The sequence below is a fragment of the Orbicella faveolata genome, unplaced genomic scaffold, assembly GCF_042242905.1.
Source record: "Orbicella faveolata isolate gen_17 unplaced genomic scaffold, um_ofav_v1 contig_35, whole genome shotgun sequence".
In the NCBI taxonomy this organism is placed as follows: Eukaryota; Metazoa; Cnidaria; class Anthozoa; order Scleractinia; family Merulinidae; genus Orbicella; species Orbicella faveolata.
The window spans coordinates 17681036-17704371 of record NW_028301564.1 but is presented as its reverse complement, the minus strand read 5'-3'; the positions used below and the strand labels follow the sequence as shown (position 1 = coordinate 17704371).

The window sequence follows — 23336 nt, the reverse complement described above, 5'->3', positions numbered from 1 at the left end:
AGAAAAAATGGAGAAAGTAGCCTTGAATAATTTACAATTGGATCATTTGGCCCAGACGAATCCGTCACTCTGCTGTGTTTTTTACGGCACGGTACCTTGCGATCGGCTTCCCAGGACACTGCCCCAAGAAGGACCGACCGCTTACATTGTGAACACGGACCCTCACGATAAACCGGATCGCTTTATGGGCCGACAAGGACAAGTGCGAGATCCTGGACAGTTACGGCCTGCCGTTGGACAAGTACGGAACCGCCGAACCGCTCCAAGCATGGTTGGACCGTCATTTCAAGTACCACATTCACAACGGCAAGAGTCTACAGTCACTCTCCAATCAGAGTTGCGGCAGCTACGCCCTGATGTTCCTGATCGACCGAGCCGAAGGTCGTGACATGAACGCGTTCTTGAGTCGTTTTAACAAAAACGACTTTGTAGAGAATGATCGTAAAGTAGGACAGATGTTGAAACGTTTGATCGTGGATGAGTTGGCTTGGCGCAAGATTTGTAAAACCCCGTGTCACCAGGACACGTGCGGTTCCTCTAGAGGAATGTGTCATTTGTTAAAGTAAGCTGTTCGAATAAAAAAGTGTTCATTTTTGAAGATGTTGCGTGGTTCTTACTACATCACTTTGCGAGTGCATAAAAGGTGCAGTAGAAACTAACTTTCTCATTCACTTGCAATGAACGCCGAACTTCAAGAACTCTACAGAGCCTTGATCAACAGTCCTCAGAGACTTCAAGACGAGTACAACGCGAAACACAGTGTCCTTAACACCAGCGTGTTACCGACGACGGTGACGATGCGCAGGAAATGCAAGAGAGCGCCCACTATGCCGAGGCTTTCAGAGAAAGGGGATAGGAAAAGAAGAAAAAAAAGACGCATTGGTACGAAGACAAGTTCAGAGACTTGAGTAAATTCGCGAAGAAACCTCGAAAGAGATCGGCGCCTGCCAAGACAGCGCGTCCCAAGAGAGCGCCTGCAAAGACTTGAGCCAAAAACCCCATCTGTTTCAATTGTAGAGTCACCCTCTTGAGTCTATTGAAACGCATCCCGGCCGTCAAGACCCCCATGGCCAAGTTGTTTGGATAAAAACGGAGCGTCTCGAGACCATTGACCATTTCAAGATCATGGAACGACGCAAAGCGTTTCAATTTCACACTCCGTCGAGTTTGTTCATAGCGGGTCTGTCTGGCTGTGGTAAGACGGTGTTTACCACCAAACTGCTCTTGGAGAACGGCGACTTGTTCCAAGAAGCACTGAAGAGTATTCATTACTGCTACAGATCGTGGCAAGATGGATTCCAAAAGCTCAAGAAAGGAGGGGTCAAGTTTCACGAAGGCATCTCCGACAGCAAACAGTTACCCCGATGGTTTCCTGGAGGGGGCGTTTTGGTGCTGGACGATCTGATGGATGAGGGTGGCAACGACAAGCGCGTATTGGATCTCTTCACCAAACATTCGCATCATCGTAACATCATGGTGATTTACTTGTGTCAGGATCTATTTCCTAATGGAAAATTCGCCAAGACCATTTCCCGCAACGCTCATTACATCACGGTCTTCAAGAACCCGCAGGATCAGTTAGGGATACGAAATCTATTACTGCAATCGTTTCCCACGCAATGGCAGGAGGTGTTGGACACGTTTCGAAAGGTCACAGATTGACCTTACGGTTACATGCTATTGGATCTCCATCCAGTCAGTCAGGACGATCAACGCGTCCTCAGCCGTGAGTTAAAAGACGAAGGATTCGTACGATGCCATCAGTTTGCGGCATCGTGATGTTGAGGAGCGAAGCCGAGTGATTCCCTACGTTTATTCTATGTTGCATAGCCATGCTACGGCGCATGTATTCCTTTCAAGAGGATTACGAGACGGTGAAACAAATCTGTCTCTGTTCGAGTTATCGTGAAGTAAGGTCCATCGTGAAAGCATATAACGACGAGGATTTCGAGAATTTGATTCATAACGAAAGGGTAATCGCTGAGAAGATAGCAAGAAACAGGAGAGATGAGCTCTTACAGCAGTGACGATTTCAACTTCTTGGCTCTGGACGATTATTCGCCTTGGGTGTCACCGGTCACAACGAATACTCCGATTCCGCCTGCAGTGGGTGTGGGTCTAAGCCTGAACACCCCTTCACTGCAGTCTTCACTGGCAACACCACCCCTGCGAGGGACCTCGGCCGTCGGGGTACGCACCGCTGGTGCGGGCACGCCCAGTGTCAATGTTACGGCGGGTGTTGGTAGCACCGGATCGGGGTCCTCACGCACCAACGTCACGACTGGAGTGGGTACGCCCAATTTGTTGCGTCGAATGGCAGGACGTTCACCCACAGTGACAGATGCCACACCTTTGGCACAAGCTACTCGAGGAGGGAAACGACCGAGACGCGTCCCTCGTCAAAACACGCCGACGTCCCCCAGTGATGCCGGGAGCCGCAGAAGAAGTAGCACTAGTGGTAGCGGTGGAAGACGATGTCGAGGCAGAGGCGGAGGTGGTAGCAGTGGTAGTGACTCCACACCTCCTTCGTCAGTAAGATTGGGTCTTTCTTGAGCTCGAAGAAGGTGAGGCACCCGTGTTCTCAACCAAGCCCAGATGCAGCAACAATTGGAAGAGATTTTGCGCCAACAACAACAAACGGCCGCGGGTCGTCGCATTGCGGGCATCACGACCACTAATACGATCATGACTACCTATAAAAACGGACAACGTCCTACTGTGACTCGCAATTCGACCAGTGTGCGTAACTGAGAACAACAACAACATGTTGAGGAGTGAAGTCAACTGGTTTCCCTACTTCTTGCATCTATGCCGATGCTCTTGCTCCTACTGGGATGCGACCAGCATGGATCACGAAGACATGAAATGTATCGCGGACGAGTGCGATAGTTACAGACAAGTCCAGGATATCCTGAACCAAACTGTAGAAACCACGTTCAAGGACAAGATCTGGGAATACGAGCAACAAGCTAAAAGGATCGAACGTACCGAAAGAAAGTTACAATACATTTGGGACTGGTTGAGGAAGTGTCATGAGAACGTCGGTCTGTTTATTGGATGAACCTTTCACCACTGTGGTGGAATGGGACTCGCTGAAACGTTTGGATGACTTGTATGCCTTCTACCACAAGTATTGGTGGTGTCGAAGGCAGATGTTTGGTTACTACAAATTGTGTAACGCCATTCTCAACGGACTAGCGTTACTGGTCGTGGCCGCGAGTATCGTCTTGGGATCCGTGAGGAAAGATGGGTACACGGTGGTAGGATTGACGGCTTTAGCCACCTTACTGAAAGGATGGAACGATTTCAAGAAGTGTCCGTTCAAGATGGACATGGTCCAATTCGCTTACACGACTTACGAAAAGACGCTGACCGAACTTAGGAACTACGCTCTTGGTGGAGTGGAGGAATTTGATGGGTTTTTGACCAAGATGCAAACGTTAGACGACGTGCTGACGGAGTTCACACCTCCGACGTACGACCGATACGTTCGAGACTACGAAAAACGATTTGTTCACGTTCCTCTGATACGACCCTGAGTCAACAGGTATGAACGAAGTCATGATGGTGCCTGTTCAAGAATTCAATCGATTGCAAGATTATTACAAGGGTCAGATCACCCAGAGTGCCTTGTTGAACAAAGCGGGACGTTTGGCTGCCGAAGAACATCTCATCTTGAATGACAGACGTATCCCCGACAGCATGGCCGTCAACATGACCAAACCCATGGCAAACGAAGAAGTCAAACTGGTGAAATGCATACGGACGGGTATACGCGGCACCCCCACGTACCAAGGGACGGCAGAACCCGAAGGCATGGCCAACGCACCCGTCGAAAGTCTGTTGAAACAGATCCTCAAGGGAGTCAACAAACAACCTGCAGCATGAGCCCCCGTGATCATCAAACAACAACCCGCTACACCTTCCACGTCAGGTCTCAAAAATGAGTTTAAAATTCCAAAACCATCCACAAGCAAGAAGCCACCCATTCTGCCCAAACTATCCACGTCAGGTAAAAAGAAAGCCTTGTCCGAATCGCAAAAGAGTTTCTTGAGAGACATTGGCTTCTCCGAAAAATACATAGACGACGACGGTGGTTACAGTCCCAAAGGCGAAGCAAAGATGTACAAGAAGGCCAAGAAGACAGCGGCAGAAAAGTTACAAGGGTGGGAAGATTTCGAACCTTGGAGAAAAGGACTGAAATATGACTCTGCCTAAGAAGAAAATCATGCAAACCAAGAAACGTTGGAAATTGTAAACAAGTTTTTTATTGTTGTTGTAATCATTAAAGAAATTACACTTTTGTTGTTTCAAAAAAAGTCTCGTGTTTCACGTCTCACACACCATGCCATTTTGGTACAGAGTATCCGATACACTCGATCTCACAAACAACCGCTCGATCCTTATTTGGTCCCTGAACGTCAACGAAGACACGAATAACAACCTAAACCTAATTCTGGTGGCGAAATTGTACACTGTATAAGGGGTGTTGAAATAAAACATGCGGTACACCGTCATGCGTATATGATTGTACGAAATGATATGGAAGGGAAACAACACGGTGCCGTGAATGTACAGTGGACTTTGTCCCTCAGAGGTTCGCACAAAGTCCTCCAACTCGCGATAGTAATGGAACCACACTGTGACAGGAAGGGGATAAGGCAAGTGATTCCAGGAACTCGTCAACGAATTGTGCATCTCAAAGGGTCTTCCAATGTCTCTGAAATGTCCAATGTCCTCATGAATCATTCTGCGTTGATCATCAACTGCGAATAAAAAAGAAAAAACAGTGTCAGGTCCATAGTCCGTCCTCATGGTAAAGCGATGGACCACCCGGAAAAGGTAATAGACAGAGCTGTTGAATAACAATATCCCTTTGTCCTTCCACGCGTCTAAAGAAGAGTCTGAACCTTTGAATTCGAATCAAGTTATATGTCGCATAAGGAGTATTGTATATGAACAGACGGTACAAAATAGCCCTGATCTCTCGGGTTGGTTCTACGGGGAGACGCACACAACCATGAATGTACAGGTCTCGATCCGGAAACAGAGTCACGAAATTTCTGCGAAAGGTATAATATCGTTGCCAAACGTCAGGGTCCAAGTCATACAGCAATTCACGCCACAGATACAATCCCTCATGATGACAGTGATTAGGTCTATCCTCACTACGATATCGCTCCAACTCTTGCTCGAATCTAACTAAGCCATTCGCACCTGACGGAAACCCTAACGGGGCCTCATCATCATCATCCTCAATTTCCTCGTCGGTTTCCAACACGATCTCAGGCTCATCCCCGTCGATCTTGCGTCGGCAGTTGCCGCAGGTTCGAACCCGTCTCTCCATCTCCTGGTAGCAACGTCGATGCATGAGCACACCGCAGCAAGGAGTATGTTGGCACATCACCAGAGAATCAACGTGGATATCTCTCTGACCAATAAAACACAATTGTTGAAGCGGCGTTTCTTCGGGTATCTGACCCCGAAGGCGACGACTACGTCTCGGTGGTTCATCTTTGTGTGATCGCACACGACGACGAAGACCTACTCTTCTCGGTTGTTCTTCGGGTGACAGACTTCGAAGGCGGCGGCTGCGTCTAGGTTCAGTCGAGATGACCGAAAAAACTGAAAAACGCCGAATGCGTGCGCCTTGCTTTATGTCAATCATGCACCAATCAAACGAAAAAGCCGAAAATCACGTGTGCAGGGTAGACCCAGGGGATAGGGGGTATCCCGCTACCACGCCCACTTACAGTCGGAGACTGGACACCAGGTCAAGTGCAACCTGGGATCAAGTTTTACCGTAAGTATAAAACGATCGGCTTGAACTGTTCTTGGCACTGAGTTTTTTCTTGAAATTGTATCGAGCGCTGATCATGGCTGAGATCACTGACGAGGAGATGAACCAAGAGATGGATCGACATGAAGAGGAGGAAGCAGTGAGTATCTGAATAATGGATAATATAACGTGTACCCTATGCGACCAAGTCATCCTTAGAACCGAAACCTGCGCTCGTACCAAGTGCTGTCGTTACTACGTTCATTACGATTGCTACACCCAGGCACTCGATGATCAGATGAACAAGGGGGTGATCAAAGAGAAGTTGTACTGCCAGATCTGTCACACGTTGTGTACACTAAGTGCATTCGTGGCCACCCTGGACGACTGACCATGGAACTGAGACTAGTCACCTCCACCCTAGAGATCTACCTCCGTTTGGACTTGAGATTTTGTTTCGTTGTGTTTTGCGGTTACAAATTCGTATGACATCTTTGTCATGCCTTGTTCATCACCTTCTTTTCATAGAGTTACTGGGATTGGTTGCCACCCGAGATCCAAGTGTACATCATCTCACTCGCTGAGTCACAACTTGCCTTCGAGTGGAAAATGACTGAATGGTTGTCCAGACCGAAACCCATCATGCTCGATACCCTACCTATCATTTTCCGTGATTACGATTCATTTGATTATAGAGCTACTGGGATTGTCTCCCCCTTGAGATACAGACCTACATTGTTCACCTTAGAGAGTCCCAGTCTCTCATCGAGAGACGTGAACGTGAATCGTGGAGAGACCTTTGTAACGAGATACGGACCTTCGGAAAGGTCCAAGCAGAATGGGGACTAGGCGCCATCAAAGTAACTCTAGAGACATGTCTGCTAGATTATTGTCCCAACTCAAGAGTTACAGGAATGGAAAATAAGCACCTGGTCGTATATGGATTCTACACAGACGAACAAAACATGAAGCGAGCAATATATTTAGGGTACGGGTTTAATCATGCCTATTACAGAATACCAGACGTTAAGAGAATGTTATCCTCACCTCCCACAGAATAGCAGTTACTGGGATCAACTACCTCCTGAACTACAGGACTACATAATGCGCCTAGCCAGGAATCAAATCCTACTTGAGTGTAGAAGAAACAAAAAGTTACGACGTCTTCATAAAGAAATAGTAGACTATGCCAAACTGAAAGAACAATGGGGCATAGGGCACATTAAGATTGTTATAGTTCGATGTAATTCACCGTGCTGTTTGAAAAAGAAGAAAGAAGACAGATTCACACATATGAAAATATTCGGATGTTACATTAACATTGATGATAAACCCCAAAAAACGTATTTATCCGACTCTTACAAAGAGGCCAAGAGATGCGGCCCCATAGAAAAGACTTTTATCTACCCTGTATGTGAATACCACACTAAGTACGCTCGTAATAGGTCTTTGAAAAAACAAAATCGTACCCACTCTCTTACAGAGTCACTGGGATCGGCTACCTCCAGAAATAGTGTCACGTGATTCACCTAGCAACCTGGCAGCACATACTCGATCGCAGGAACAATGAACAATTGAATGATCTTCACGGACAAATTTTAGATTACGCTCAACTGAAAAGAGAATGGGGTCGAGGTCCCCTAGAAATACGATATAGAAAATGTAACCTAGATGTTTGTAAGCCGATGTATGGATCAAGACTCCATCGTATGATCATACGAGGCGTCGACAATCATAACAATAAAAGGAAAATCTATTTAGGATACAATTTTCATGGTGCCCTAAGAGATGTAAACATGGACTACGGTGATTAGTTGTAAAAACCAACCAATAAAAAACTTTTGTGTTTATTGATAAAATGCGATGTTTGTGTCATTGTCTCATTCAAATTGCACTCATGTCTTCACAGAACAGACGGACCCACGACGAAGCGTTCTTCGACGAGGACGATGATGATGACTGGATCTTTGATCCGGCTCTCGACCAAGTGATGACCCAAACCGGGGGTGGTAGCAGCACAAGACCACTCCTAAAATTCGAATTAAGACCCGTAGGTGCTCGACGTAACTGGAGAAATGTCGTCAACAAACAAAGATTTGAAGCCACGCTCAGACAACATAGAGATGTCACTCCAAGGGACAATCTAGGTCAAGAATTGACTCATGCCCTTCAATGATCCATCGAGCAACAAATCGCTCCGGATCCTACACTGACACCCAACTCCACGGTCCATTTCACCATGCAGTCCAGTGCCTTCGCACACGCCTTTCAATCCACCACTTTCACCGTGCGCGAATTCAAAGGGAGTGAAAGACTAGACATTTATCTCCAGTCTCTTGCGGCCAAACCTAACTCCAATGAAGAATTCACCCCCGACGACACGTTTACCATGGAAACCACTTTCATATGTACCCCAAGTCGGGGGCGTGGTCACGGAAAACGATACAAACCGAGCTGTGCAGCCGTACGGGGAATCGTCAAAAGGTCGCGCGTGACCATCAAAAATAAAGACAATCTATGCTACGCTCGTGCTATCGTCACCATGAAAGCCCTGGTAGATGCTGACGGGAATTCACGAGACCAAGATTACCACAATCTCAAACAGCGGCGACCCGTCCAAGAGCGATTGGCCAAAGAACTACACCGTCTAGCCCACGTCCCCGAAGGACCTTGCGGCATTCCTGAATTGCAGCAGTTTCAGGCCGTGTTACCTGGGTACCAACTCAAGGTCCTTTCCATCGATCTACCGCACATGCTCATCTACGCGGGACCCGTACCCTCTGACAAGATCATTCGCCTCATCAAAGAAGACAGTTACTATGACGGATGCAATTCGTTTAACGGATTCCTCAACAAATCCTACTTCTGTGACGAATCAATCTAGGATACGATCACGACGACTTTCATCATCATCCCTGCGACGGTAAATGGTGTCCCGCCTGCAAACGAAGACTGTCCTGATTTCATCGAAGCCAAACGACCCCTAGCTCGTGGCAAGTTTCCTGCACCCACCTCGATCTGTCGATTGTGCCACAGAAAATTCTTCGGAGACCAATGCTTCAACTACCACCTGCAACAACGATCCCGACGGCATGTCCGCCAAAAAGAAAGCCGAATTCAAACGGTGGTACCAAGAGAAAGTCAACGACAACTACCATTTCGTCCTAAGGCAAGAAATGGAAGCCTACTGCGAGTCGGATGTCAAACTCCTCAAAGCAGGCTGTCAAAAGTTTCGACAAGAATTCAAACAAAAAGCAGACTTGGACCCCATGGAGAAATGCGTCACCATCGCCTCCGCCTGCAACCGATTTTGGCGCAAAAAACTCGTCCCAACCACCACCATCGCCTTCAGGCCACCTCGAGGATGGCACGGAGCCAGATCCAATCAGTCCGTCAAAGCCCTGAAATGGCTAGCCTGGGAAGAACACTCGTTACAACACACAGACCAAGGCGATTGTATCCACACCGTACGAAACGGAGGTGAAGTCCGCCTAGTCAATCACCTCGTCGACGGGTACGATCCCACCACTCGAACTGTCTACGAATTCCACGGATGTCTATGGCACGGATGTCCTCGCTGTTTCCCGATCAAACGAGACAGATATCCCATCTGCCACACAGATCGAACTCTACATGAAGTCTACGAGCCCACGCTCAATAAACACAACCTTCTCAGGCAACGCGGATACCAGCTCCACGTAGAGTGGGAATGCGAGTGGGACCTAGAGCTCAAAACAGACCCAGATCTCCGTCGGTTCCTAGACACGTTCCAAATCGTCGAACCGCTCAAGCCATGAGAAGCCTTCTTCGGAGGTCGCACGAACGCCGTCAAACTGCATTACGTGACCGACGTGGCCCAAGGAGAAAAAAGAGACCTTAAGCAAACACTGGAGGCGGCGAGGTGGACGCCAACCGGAAGTAAAATTTCCCGCTCTCGAGCTAATTAGCATAATCAGGTTGAGTGTTGCCCACGTCTTCCAACAGTGGCGGCGGCGAGAAAGGTAGGTTTGGCCGCCTTGAGAGACGGTCGCTTTATTTTCCCATTTGTAGCGCCTAAAATACACAGAAACTTTTTATAAAGTTAAAAAATGTTTTTTGACAAGTCTCTTTGTATTTTTTTTGCAAATATTTGATATTTCATTTGCTTTACAGCGAAAATCTCACTTCACACTGGAGGTGTGAGTGAAGAAGAAAGATGGCAAGCGAAGGAGAGAAAAGCAAAAGAAATGGGTGAGTTTCCTGGATTCACATTGTTCCGAGTGATGTTCACGTCTTGTAGACTTTAAAACTTTAGATTGCAAGTACTTGCTGGTACAAAATGCTATTTTGTTCTTCCAATTTGTCTCTATAACTTTGGAATATTTCCGAAAGGTGAATCGTTAGACAGGACCTGTTTTTAATAAGCTTTTGTTTTCTCTCATCTAGCTCGATCATGGAGTGGACAGAAGCACATGATTTGATCCTAGCGAAAGAAGTCAGAACTTCAGAACCATGGATCTTCAAACCAAGGACTGTAGATCAAGGAAAAGTATGGAATGCCATCACGGATCGTCTGAATGACGAAACCTCCGTGAAGTTTCAGGTGAAGCGGAAAAACGTACAGGAACATTTCAAACTACTGCTGGACAAATTCAAGGCGAAACGAAAACATCACAGTCAGGCGAAACTGAGTGGAGTTGAAATCGAAGATAGCGAGATGGATATTCTGATGGAAGAAATATCAGAAAAATGGGAGGAGGCAGAGGCCAGTGACCTTGGTTGCACTAGTAAAGAAAAGGCTGATTCAGTCTTCGTAAGGAAAGTAAAGATTTTTCGACGTGTGTAGATCCCTCAGCAACAGAAATTCATCCTCGTCTATGATGTCCTCAAAGCATGCAACAGCTAGAAGGTCTCGGACTTCTCGAAAAGTTGCCATTATGCTCGTAAAATTCACGAACAAAGTCAAATTGGACAACTGAAAACGAAAGCAAAACAGCCGTTGCTCGCCACCGCTTCTACGAAAGCTTAATATTCTAATTTCGCGCCAAGAGGAGGCGGTCTCAACCCAACTCCTGCGCAGCCATCGCCGCCTCCACCTAACCGCCTCAAGTGTTTGCTTAAGGTCTCTAAAACCAAGTACGTCGACGTGACATCGCTCTACCCATGGGTCAACAAGGAATGCGAATACCCCGTAGGACACCCACAAGTCATCATCAACCCCGAAGATCAAGACATCCATCACTACTTCGGAATGGCCAAAGTGGACATACTACCTCCTCACGAACTATACCATCCCGTTTCACCTTTTCGGTACGGAGGTAAACTCACCTTCCCACTCTGCCACTCGTGTGTGGAAAACGAAATGACCAAACCACTCCTAGAGAAATTGCATCGTTGCCCTCACATGGCCGAGCAACGCACACTCTGAGGGACCTGGTGCACACCCGAAATCCAGAAAGCCATTGCCATGGGATACACGCTCAACAAGATCCACGAAGTCCACCATTTCCCACCTGAACAACGCCGTAAAGGACTGTTCGCCGATTATGTGAACACCTGGCTAAAAATCAAACAGGAATCCGCTGGCTACCCAAACTGGTGTAACACCCCCGAAGACAAGGCACGGTACGTGCACCAATACCAACAGAAAGAAGGCATCGCTCTAGACCCAGCCATGATCCAGAAAAATCCCGGACGCAAAGCCACCGCCAAACTCATGCTCAACTCCTTCTGGGGCAAGTTCGGTGAAAATCTACACAAACCCACCACCCAAGTCGTCTACAACGCAGCGCAACTCTTTGCACTCGTTTTCAATCCCTTCAACAACATACGACAAGTCAGAATCGCCAATGACGAAACTCTAGAAATCGTCCACACCGAACTCAAAGACAACCAACCCGACAACGGACGAATCAACATCTTCATCGCAGCTTTCACCACCTGTTGGGCTCTTCTCAAATTGTACAGCTACCTGGAACAGTTAAAGCAACAAGTTCTCTACTTTGACACGGACTCTGTCATCTACTCACACAAACCAGGTCAAGCCGATGTTCCGCTAGGTGATTACCTGGGCGAGATGACCAACAAACTCAACGATGGCGATTTCATCACCGATTTCACTGCTGGTGGACCCAAAAATTACGGATACAGAACCAACCAAGGCAAAGTCTGCTGCAAAGTACGAGGCTTCTCACTCAATGTACCAGGATCCAGGCAACTCAATTATGACGTCATGAGACAAAATCTACTCGATGAACTCACACAACCTCTCGAGGATGATGAACAATGCAATATCAACGTCGTCAACTCCAACTTCTTCTGGAGAAATCCCGCCACCAAACATCTCAGTCATCACACAGACTAAACGACATGGACTCGTCTTCGACAAACGTGTCATTGACACGAACACTTTCATGTCATTTCCGTACGGATACACACCAATGTAATTTTTTCACTTCCTGTAATCAATAAAAATCATTTGTTAAACTCACTTCCTGTCTCTTGCCTTATTTGGGCATGCGCGATGACGTCATTTCCGGTGGGCGCCATTTTCTACCTTTCAATGCGCCATCTTGGATTTTAAAATTTAAGAGAATGTATGGGAAATTTTTGGTCACATGGTATAATCCCTGCACACTGATTGGTTGCGGCCCCTATGAGCGCTATTGACGACTCACAGATTCGCCAGTTGGGCCAATGGAAATCTAATGCGTTTTTAAAGTATATTCATGTACCTAGTCTTTCAACTAACGTAGGCTATTCTTCACTGTAGACCACGCACAGGTGCTGTGGCCATTTCACAAGTTTAACACTTAAACACTGGTCTCTTTTCGGGTCAACAGTCTTCGGGTGGGGCGGGCCTCCATTCTGGAGGCTTGTGGCCTTTTTTCTCGTGCCCTCACCTTTGCAAGAGCTTAACAAATAGTAATTTGTTACATTGTATTTCATATTAGTTTTAATCAATAAATCGGCCATTCTGCGTGGCCAAAATTTATCCCAACAACAACTTGTCTGGTTTCGATTTCTTCAAGTGCTCTAGCAAACAAAGCTTGACTGTTGACCTAGAAAATTTGACATAGGTACAGCTTCATAGTTATAATTTCGGAAACAAGGGAAGAAGACATAAAAACTACCACAAATCAGAGATATCCCACCTTGCAAACTGTGTTTAGTTTAGAGACTGAAGGACTATTAGAGGGGTCAACTTTTGTGCGAAGTACATTTGACTTTGTTTGACTCATGGTTAATCACAAAAAGAAGCATTTGGCATCTTTCAAGGCACGTTACGGCTTGGAAGTATCTTTCAATCTTCCAGACCTCTCAGTGTCCAGATAAATGGAATGTAAAGCAATATGCAATTTTGTTGAAATTATATATCCCTGCATGAAATACATTTCATAATGCTAGAGTCACATTTCACCAAACTACAAAACACAATTGGATTTTGTTGCCGCCAAATTTAGTTTCTCCTTCATGCTCAAGCAACATTTGATGTTTTGGAAGAGTAAAGTCTGAAAGCCCATCTATGATTCATTCCGTTGAAGTAATCACATTCTGCCGCAAGAAGGATGGAAGTATAAAATGGTAAGACTTTTTAACACCTCACCTCGCAATGTGCCGTTCACTATTATTAGCGCATCACGTTCACTTTTTGGGTCATGGAGTCATACATTAGCTTTCGACACATTTTATCGAACAAAGCACTCTGTGACCTTTTTCCATCGCTCAAAGCTTATGAAACATTTTCAAATTCGAATTCGAGTTAATACATCCTCGGAGACCCAGGGGCAGCAAGTCGGGACCATGCGATATTTTCGGGCGATATTTTTTGTTTTTGATGAATGCAGTGGTTTGAGTCTGTTTTGAATTTGTTGAGAATTATGTATGACAAGTATATGTTATAGTGCCTATTGGCCAGTAACATATGTCCGCCAAGAGACTGGGTTTAAAATTAACGACCACGGGACTGCAGGACTGCGGGAGCATGCTTCCTAAGTATTTCTCTTTTGTTTCCTTATGCAAATATTTATCGACTGCGGGACTGGGGGAGCAGAACATTAATGTCACGATATTGTGGCCGAGTATTCTGAAGTTTATCCTTAGCCTGAAAATTCTAGAGCCGGCCTCAAGAGTCCTCATGGGCCTGATGAGGATAAGTGAGTGTGAGGGAAAATTCTAGATACCACCAGCCAGATAAGTAGATTTATTCATCTGACATTATCTCCTAAGAAATCTGCTACTCAGCCTCCTTCGCCCACACATTAGGAATCCCCACAATTGGTTTAGAATTAGACCCTACTCGTGTGAAGTAACCTGTCAGATCCCAACTCTTCATGAAAATGCCCCATCCACTAGTCAAGCAGCCTCTGAGGAAACTGTTAATAATCTGCAGAATTCTCAATCACCCTTGAACACACAGTCACCACCTCTGGCTTTTCAATTGAATACTAACCACAGTAACCGCCTTCCCAATTTAAATTTACTTACCTCCTCTTACAATCCTCACAACTGGTCCGCATTCTGGGATTCATTCAAACCAGCTATTCATTCTAACACTACGCTGGGGGGAGTGCAGAAGTTTAGTTACCTGAAGGCTCAACTAACAGGGGACACATCAAGAGCTATAGCTGGTTTCCCACTAAGCAATGCCAATTATGAACAGACTGTAAAACTTCTTAAGGAACGTTTTGGGCAACCCAGTAAGACACGAAGAGCCGCCTGGCGTCGCTCGCAGGGCTGTAATTGTGTGGTGTTCCGACTGAGGTGTTTCGCCTTGTCCTCTCTTTATAAAGGGAAAATCGGAATTCAAAAAAGTCGCTTAAATCAAGTTCAATCGGTAAAATAACCACACCAGGAGCAAACAACACACGTATGGAACAAGGTAAGCCATTTTTATTGAGAATTTTCACTTTTAACTACCTCCAAGGATATCTTGTAGAAAATCCCATATAAACCCTTATAATTCGATGCCATATTGTGTTGCTTGTGTAGTTCATAGAGAGAGCTTGGGCTGCCTGTGCATTTTCTAGTTCGTGTGTGGCTTGGGAAACTTTTTGGTTCGATGAGTCTACATTTTAAAAGTTGAAGATTTTGTTCGCTATCATTTGAATTACCCGTCATATCTTGACTTGCCTCTGGGAAGAGACCCGTTAGGTTTTTTGTCTGCCATGTTCATATAAATAAGTGACGAAAACCGTTGACACTGTACTGTAAATGAGCTTAATTTTGTAGATTTAAGGATATAAGTCTTACATGCAATGAATGTTTTAAAAGCGTAGCCAACTTATGTTCAGTCCGGATATCAGCATACTATTCAAGGTGACACATTTCTTTCTACGTTTGGATATATCCCCTGGCTTGTGTTGTCTATAATTTAAAAGTTCTTGCAGCGGTGCAAGAATCTGACATGACAGATGTACACTAAGTTTTTTGTTTTGTTGTTATTGAATGGACTAATTGCATGGTTTTGAAAGAGTTTTTAAAAGTTATCTTGTAAAATTATTTTTTGACCTGAAGGCAGACTTTTTTGGGTTTTAAAATTAGTGTGATGATGATGAGGTTAATTAAATGTTTTTATTTATTTATTTTCTATTGAGTGAAACCTCAAGAAGTAACACTCCTTTTGTTGTACTTCATGATTATGTTGTACTACATGATTTAAACTTCCTAGTTACAAAGCTAGCAAAATGACTGAGGTATTCACAATATAGGTTGAAAGGAGTTGCATAGTCTTTAATGCTCTATGCAGTATTGTATAATGTATGAACAGTGCAGATACTGAGTTAATGACATTTCTTCTTGCAATGTAATAAGTATTCAAAGGATGAAGCCAAAGTATAGCTTAATTTAATTTTACATTTTTTCCTTTTTTTTTACAGTTAGACCTCAGATTTTCACACTCTCCTCCTCTCTTTCAATGACTTGATTCTCTGGCTGGAGACAGTGTGACGTGGCCATGTACATCAACTTGAAGAAGTTTTTTTCATGGATGAAATGAATGCCATCTTCCTTGGAGAGGATACTAAATGATATGTCCCCTTTCATAAAAAGATTAAGGAATAATAAAAGGGATAATTAAGGAACCAAATGCATGGAACAAGTATTTCAGGATTCCCCAGTAATTAATAAAGAAAAATGTTTGAAGACAGAAAAATTATAGTTTGGTAAACAGCTTGGTTGGGATTTGACTTCTTAAAAATTTGTAGATCATAATATTTTGGTGTGGAAGTTTATGCGATATTTAATATCATTATTCTTTGCAATCGAGGTGAATAGTGGCTGTTATTCACTGAGATTGACAAGTTTTTAGTATATGTACAAAGTGATCTCAACAACAGATGAAAAGGAAACCATTAAAAGATAATTTAATTGACCTCTTAATTCATGCATGGAAAACATGCAAGGGGTATGAAGATGTGCACAATTCTTGACAGAATCTTCTAACATGGCAAGTCTAGTTAACCTGCGATAAAATCCTTGTTGATCACAATCTAGCAAAATGGTCTTTTAACACTGTTCAAATCAGCAATCTAAATGAAAAGTCTGTTTGCAAAACAATGTCATTGTTCAATCAAAGTTTTCATTTTCACTTGAAATGAAAATTCAAAATTCAAAACTTTGAAGACTTTTTTGTATTTTCTGGTACAGTATCTTCTTGTATTCTCAGGATTTCCATTTCAGAAACACTGGCGGAACATAAGTTTTCGCCGGCCATTTTGTTATTGTTTGGATCACGCATCATTCACTCGTTAGGGAGTGAATAATTATCAATTATTCCACGAGAGCGTGTTGGATATGAGATAATAGATAGCCAACAAGGCGCATAGCGCTTAGTTGGCTTTAATCTTCTCATACCCAACCGGCACGAGTGGAATAATTGTTTTATTGAAAAGGCCCTCAAAATATAGAAAACTAGACTTAAATAACAATAAAAATTCTCAAAAAATCATGCATATGCTCTCCATATTTGTAGAGCATGGTATAATGGCTCATAAACCCTGATGGCTAAAACAATGAAAACTCTCAAATTGCATTATCCATTGATCCAGTTTTTTAATGATGCTCATTGCTTGTGCTTGTGTGTTTGTGTTGGATTTTATTTTTATTTCAGTTTAGTTTTCTATATTTGGGTGGTGTTTTTAATGAAACAATTCTAGTCACGCTTGTTTGGTCTCTTTGTTTGGGAATGGGAGAGGTTAACTTAACAGTACTTTTTACATGTAGTTATTTTGGAATTGCAAATCTCTAAGTTGCATTTTAATCAGATAAACATTTTGCTGAGACATCATTTGCCTGATCTGATTAATTTACCAAAAAGTGAATTGCGGTGCCAGAAGATAACCATATCCACCTCAAGGGAGGTCAATGGAAATTCTGAGGAGTTGAGGGGGGGGGGGGGGGGGGTAAGAATTCGAAACTTAAAATTTTGAAAAGGAAAGTATGAAGGTGAACTGGCATTTTCAGTGGGGTGTTCAGAGGAAGGGGTTTGCTCCAAATGCATGTGTTATGATATGAGCCCTTGTTGCTTCACTGATGTTGATAGAGATTTGAATATCTTCTGTATCTGCTATAGTCTTATTTTCTACAGTAGTGGGTTATCAGCCCTCAGCCCAACACCCAACCTAGAAAGCCAGGTGATCACAATTTGTCTGGTCCCTATCCTTCAACCTACCAGAAGTACAAGACTCCAGCTGACATAGCTCATAGGGTCTTAGATACAAAAACCATCCCTCCACAATAAGGTGGTGACCCCTTAAGATGGTTGGAAGTTGGGGGAGAGAGTAAACAAAATTTGGTGGCAGGGTCTGCAGGGTATGGAATTTATCTGGAACACAATAATAATTATTATTTGAAACAGTAGAATTTTGTTGCAGTGTAGGCTACTGAACCTTCTCCTTAAAAGTATCTAGGAGAGATGTCATATGGTATTTGCTTGGAACAAGACTTAAACTTACTATTGGGAGAGGAGGGATGGTGCAGTTTTCATGTGTTTTCTCGCAATGGTGCTTTTTGCAAAAAGGCATGCTTTCCAATGTGGTCAGTGTAAGATGCAGACTTTGGACTGCAGGTCAGGTGTTGAAATGCAGACTATAGACTTTTTAAGTCTTATTGTCTGTTAACAGTAAACAGACCAACCTTAATCAAGCTAAAAGAAGTGAGAGTTTAGCCTAAATAGTTCTAGGGTTAGACTGAATATCACTCAGGTTAGCTGGGAAGGATCTAGGGGGCTTTGGCTGGTTCGGTCGAACCCCCTAGATTAAAAAAAAAAGAAATAAAAGATAACATGCTAACTTGGCCTCAGAATAACAGAAATCCTATTTCCAAGTCAAGGACCACAATTTCAAAAATTTCCAGCATGAAAGCCACTGGTCCCCCTACAGGGGACCGCCTTTTGGCAGTTCGTATCTCGAAACCCCTGCTCTGTATCCGCCCCAGGGTTAGCGTGAACATTTTCTCCAGTTAACCTGTTTACGGTTAGCTCTCGATAAAACACGATTCAGTTACAATAATGTCTGCAGTATGTATTTCCCCCTCACTCTGCAGTCTCCAGTGCACAGTCTGCGTTTCACACTGACTGAATTTCGATGTAACTACAAGCCTTCACATAAACGAATGTTCCCCCAGTATAAAGTGGAACAAGAACCCCTTTTGGCGGATTGCTTTTTTCGTTAACACAATGGAGAAATGTTGGCAATAACGAAGCCCGCAGCTGCGGGGAAAGCTGCGTAGCCAAGGAACAAGAATCGTAGTAAGTGCGAAGTAGCATAAGCCATAATATCAAACACAGGCTAACATAAAGAAAGAGCAATTCATTTTATCCTTCAAGCTGTGTTACATATACAATATAACTTTCTACAATGCCATACTAAACCTCTATAAGCTTACTACAAGTTTTCAGGTCATGGCAGTACATGGCATCCACTGATGCGGCAAAACAAAGCACGAATGAATAGCACACAAGTGAAAAACACAACAAAATTAGGCATTAGTGTGTGCTACTTACGAATTCGTCCTCCACTTTTCTTTCTTCAGGCAACGATACAAAAGTTCATGAACAAATAGCATTTAAAAATTTTCATCAGCACGAAAAAAAAAGTCATATTTTATATGTTCCGTAAAATTAAACAAGCTACAAGAAATTGCGGTTCAAAACCTTAAAGAACTTGACACGACCTTAAGAAAAGGAAAAACGGTACCTCGGGTGAATTTGGAAAAGTTGAAAGTTTCCTTTCGGAAGAGCTGTCTTTATCGCCTGAGAAAACTGACAACACCGTTTCGATCCTCTCGATCACAGTCAACACATCAGCACGGATCATTGCCCAAAGTAGCCGAGTTGTTTGTAACTGCCTTGAACGAGCAAGATGTTGCCAAAAGCCATGACAATGACGTGTTCGTTTTTGATTCGTCGTCCGCCATTTTGAAAATGGAAAGGCGGGAAGACGAACCGAAATCTACTGCGCATGAGCAGCGGTTTTTCCGCCGTGCCGTTCTTTTCAAAATTTCCACGAGTAGCCCCGTCCTTTTTATATGGGTGTCCTCCTCCGCTCGAGGTCTACGTCGCCATCTTCACTCACTTTGCAAAACGTGATATGTTCACGATTGTCACGCAATCCACATTTGCCGAATTGTCTAAACTACGACCGCCAAACAAAGTCAAGTACTCAACTAACACCATGACAGTTATTCGGACTGACCAACAGAACGGCGAAGTCTTGGAAATTTACAAGAGAGCGAAGTCTGGAAACTTTGTAAGAAAGAAATCTAGACAGCGTAGTACGATTGGCTGAGAAACATTTGTGGTTTTCTGTCTTGCTGCCCACGTTTTGCAAGTGGCGGACGACTGTTAGAACACTCCGAGCAAAATGATGTCACAGTATGTGTTTTATTCAGAGGTATGTGCCATATTAGATGATAGGAAACGAAATATTCATCTAAATCTGGTGGTAAAGACAGGGGCAATTGTACCGATTATATTAGAATTGCAAGCACACGGGTAATAAATACAACGGTCGAATTATCTTGCCGTATTATGCCACAACTTTGCGACAGTTGATCATGAGGTTCCGCCAACTGCTCGCGCTTTGTTATCATTACCTGGTCTCAGACCAGGATTTCAAGAAATGCTGCGATAAGACGGTTATTTTTAAAGTAGATTGTGCCTGTTTACATGAAATGGTTGTGCTCGAATATTTACGCCAAACATAATGGATGCAACTGTATTCGATTGATTACTCAAGTTTCACGTTTCAAAATGTTTTTTTTTTTCCTTGAAGTCAGGTTCGGCTGTGGGTCTTCCACAAAAATTAAAACTGCCGATATTGAACGAATAATAGGTGTTACAGTTGTAACCTTCCGAAAGAAACATACAGTAGGCGGAAGTAAAATCAGTTTCGGGCGATATGCACACGCCGGTGATCGAAATAAATTTGCATAACATTACAATGTATCGAAAGCAGCGTCTATATTTATTTAATTGCAAATGTTTGCCAAATTCAATTTAATTAATGTGGTCAATCTAAAAGGAAAAAAGAAAAGATTGCAAGCATCTTTATTGACGAAAATGGCTTCCATTCGCTTATTTTTGTTCTTGCTGTAGGTAGCTTTCCAAGTTCCATGTTGATTTCACGAATGACGAATTTCTCAGAATGTACCACACGTTTATTGCTCTCGACAGGGTACTTTTATCGAGCCGCGGAAGAGACTTTCACACAACATAATATGGAGTATGGGCTTTCAGAAAATTTTAGTTTCGACTTCAAATTCAATGTACCAGTGGGCTTTTGATGGTATTGAAATTAGCTAAAATTAGCCCTTTCGCTCACGAGCTTCGATGAAGGTACTTGTATCGGCGTAAAATATTATAACACTTGGAGCTTTTGCTAATCAAATTAATGCTTTAGAAACAGCAAGACATGCACTATGAGCTACCCAAAGTATATTGATAGATATCATCGCGTTGACCTGTACGAGCGAAAAGAAAATGCACAATTTTCGACCATTTTCGGCGGCAGCAGGCAGCTAAAATGGCGATTTTCGGACCTTTCCTCGATTTCGAAAAAACTAAAGCGCTTCAGGGCCTTTGAATGGCATTTTCGAAAACAACTCACTATAGAGGTTATCTGGGAAAAATACGAAGAAATCCGAAATTTCGCGACTGTCATCTCATTTTCGGTATTTACAGGAATTGGCTCTTAATTATGCTACCAATGATCTCAATCTTGCACGTATGGTGTTAATTTTAGAATTTAACATGCAGCTCCGTTTTAGCAGTTAAACGGAAAAAAATATCTGCAATTACGTGTTCATGAAAAAACTTAGTATTTTTAAGCATGGTCAAATACAGTTTATCCGGCTCTGAACGTTTGAAGAACGTTTATTGTCCATCTTCTTTTGTTTTCTTAAACTTTGGCATCAATTCCCTTCTGCGGTTTACGAATTCTTGTGGTAGGTCTGCCGATATTCCAAGACCCTTTCCTTTCAGCTTGTTTGCTCTTGACACTATCAGCTCATCGCAGAAACCGGGCAATAATCGGTCTTGGCTTATCTTGTGAAGGATTAAGCCTCCCAATTCGATGAATTCTTTAAAACTGAAAGGTATCCGCCTCACTGATATCCAACTCATTCTGCATAAATGCACCTCTTTGATGTTTTCATCTGTGGTGCCCGATGTTTCTCTGATCCCATAAAAGCGAAGGTTTTCTCGTCGTTGGTACACTTCCATCTAAAGCTTCGCATCCCGTTTTGTTTCGATCTCTTCCTTTAACTTATTCTACACACTCGCTGTGTTTTCTTGAAGAGCTCTTTCCAAGAGCTTCATTTTCTCAATTTTGGAGATTGCATAGACATTCCTGAATTTAACACCGTAAATAATAATGCGGCGTCTTTGCTGAACGATTCAAAACCTTTTTTTTGTCGACTTTTCCGTCGACAACTTTCACGCAGCTTTCAAGATTGTCCAGTTTCCTTTCCATCTTATCAAGTTTCTCGTAAAGTAATCCAATCTTGGGCATTACTTTTTTTAACCGTCTCAAGCCTGGTCATGACAAGCGGCACGCTTCAGCTAGCGCTCCGCGTTCTTTCTCGTGTATTTACTGTTTGGCTAGGTTAGACATTTTCTTTTTTTCTCAGTTGACTAATGGGAGACAAAGTTAAAGGGCTAAGAAAAGAAAACGATGATTTAAAGAGTCAACTGAATGATTTAAAGAAGGAATTTCAGTTTCTCAAATCCAAGATGGCGGAACAGAAGGATTACCACGAAGCGGCAGCCACCGCTCTACCGAGCAGACAGGATGTCCAATTCCTCAGCGACAGCTATGATGCTCTTGTGAAGTCAGAATCCAGCTTATCAAAAGCTCTGGATAATTTCTCTCGTAGGTTGGATTTATTAACAGTTAAAGTTGACAGAACTGACAAAGCTATCGACGAGATGCTCTATTACAGTTATCAATATAACTTGAAGATCGTGGGCGTTCCACTAATATCAGAAAGAGAATCTGCACAAGACACCGCTGAATTGTGTGTGAAGCTATTTACAGGCCTTGGAGTCGATATCTCCTTATCAGAGATCGACATTGCTCACAGGGTCCCACAGCGAGATACTTCGACCAGTAATGGTAAACGAAGACGACCAAACCCAATTATTTGTAAATTCACAAGAAGGATGATACGTGACAAAGTGCTCGCGTCAAGAGGTAACGCCAGTCGACTAACCACCGAGGGCCTGAATCTCCCGTCTTCTGCTGAAATTAATCGGATTGCAATTTACAGCCACCTTACACCGAGACTACAAGAGCTGTTACACTCAGTGAAGGCACACCAAAACACATACAACTACAAGTGGTGTTGGGCGAAAGGCGCAGCAATCTTCTTACGCAAAACAGATACTTCTATGGCGATTCGTCTGGGGGCGATTGACGACTTAACTAAGTTAAGACTGCGTGAACGCCCTGAAGCTCGATCAGAGGATCCTTGCAGCTAAGTTAAACTACTGTTATGCTTTATAATGGTACTAATATGAAAGGCAGGAACAGAAGTACAGTGAATTCTATTAGATCTATACTGAAGATTTTACCGTATTATAGTTGTTCTGGATGTTTGGCAGAAATTCATGGCCAGTTTAATAGTTCAGTGTCGACCACATGTAAAACTAAAAGGGAATTAGAGAAACTTACTAGCTTATATGACTTAGATTTGTTTTCCTTAAATACAACCTTAGATTATAATTTGAACCCCGTTGATTACTCCTCTAACAGAATAACTAGTCGATATTTCTCCCCCCATAGTTTTAAGGAAATGAAAACGAAGTTGTCAAAACATGAAACTATCTCTAGCTTTTCTATATTTCATAACAACGTAGTTAGCTTGAATCGTAATCTGGAAAATCTTCAAACTCAACTTTTGCATGAAGTAGATTTTCATTTTAATGTCATCGGAGTTACTGAAACAAAAATCACCAATGTAACTTCACAATTGTGCACCGCACATATACCTGGCTACGTATTTGAATATGTTCCAACACCTCTGGCGTCTGGGGGTGTGGGAATGTTCACTGATGAGTCACTCGATTACCGTGTTTTAG

At 43.4% G+C, this 23336-nt stretch overlaps 3 protein-coding genes across 3 annotated transcripts; all 3 read left to right on the top strand.

Moving 5' to 3' along the window:
- The first annotated feature begins 3032 nt into the window (after positions 1 to 3032).
- On the top strand, positions 3033 to 3539 carry LOC149103567 (uncharacterized). Its single transcript, XM_089274196.1, has one exon. It carries the CDS (start codon positions 3033 to 3035, stop codon positions 3537 to 3539), a length of 507 nt encoding a protein of 168 aa, XP_089130322.1.
- Positions 3540 to 9889: 6350 nt separating this feature from the next.
- Positions 9890 to 10719, top strand: LOC149103566 (uncharacterized). The gene is made up of 2 exons (XM_089272802.1): positions 9890 to 10009; positions 10205 to 10719. Exons 1-2 carry the CDS (start codon positions 9975 to 9977, stop codon positions 10602 to 10604), a joined length of 435 nt encoding a protein of 144 aa, XP_089128928.1. The 5' UTR covers positions 9890 to 9974; the 3' UTR covers positions 10605 to 10719.
- Positions 10720 to 21893: 11174 nt separating this feature from the next.
- LOC149103565 (uncharacterized) lies at positions 21894 to 22736 on the top strand. Its single transcript, XM_089274195.1, has one exon. The coding sequence runs from the start codon at positions 21894 to 21896 to the stop codon at positions 22734 to 22736; it is 843 nt and encodes a 280-aa protein (XP_089130321.1).
- The last annotated feature ends 600 nt before the right edge of the window (positions 22737 to 23336 follow it).

What these genes read in the sequence shown, in the direction of transcription:
- LOC149103567 (XM_089274196.1), top strand. Translation starts at nt 3,033, where the DNA reads ATGAGAACGTCGGTCTGTTTATTGGATGAACCTTTCACCACTGTGGTG.
- LOC149103566 (XM_089272802.1), top strand. Translation starts at nt 9,975, where the DNA reads ATGGCAAGCGAAGGAGAGAAAAGCAAAAGAAATGG. An exon ending in GAGAAAAGCAAAAGAAATGG is followed by an intron (nt 10,010 to 10,204) that starts GTGAGTTTCCTG and finishes TCTCTCATCTAG; the next exon opens with CTCGATCATGGAGTGGACAG.
- LOC149103565 (XM_089274195.1), top strand. Translation starts at nt 21,894, where the DNA reads ATGGGAGACAAAGTTAAAGGGCTAAGAAAAGAAAACGATGATTTAAAG.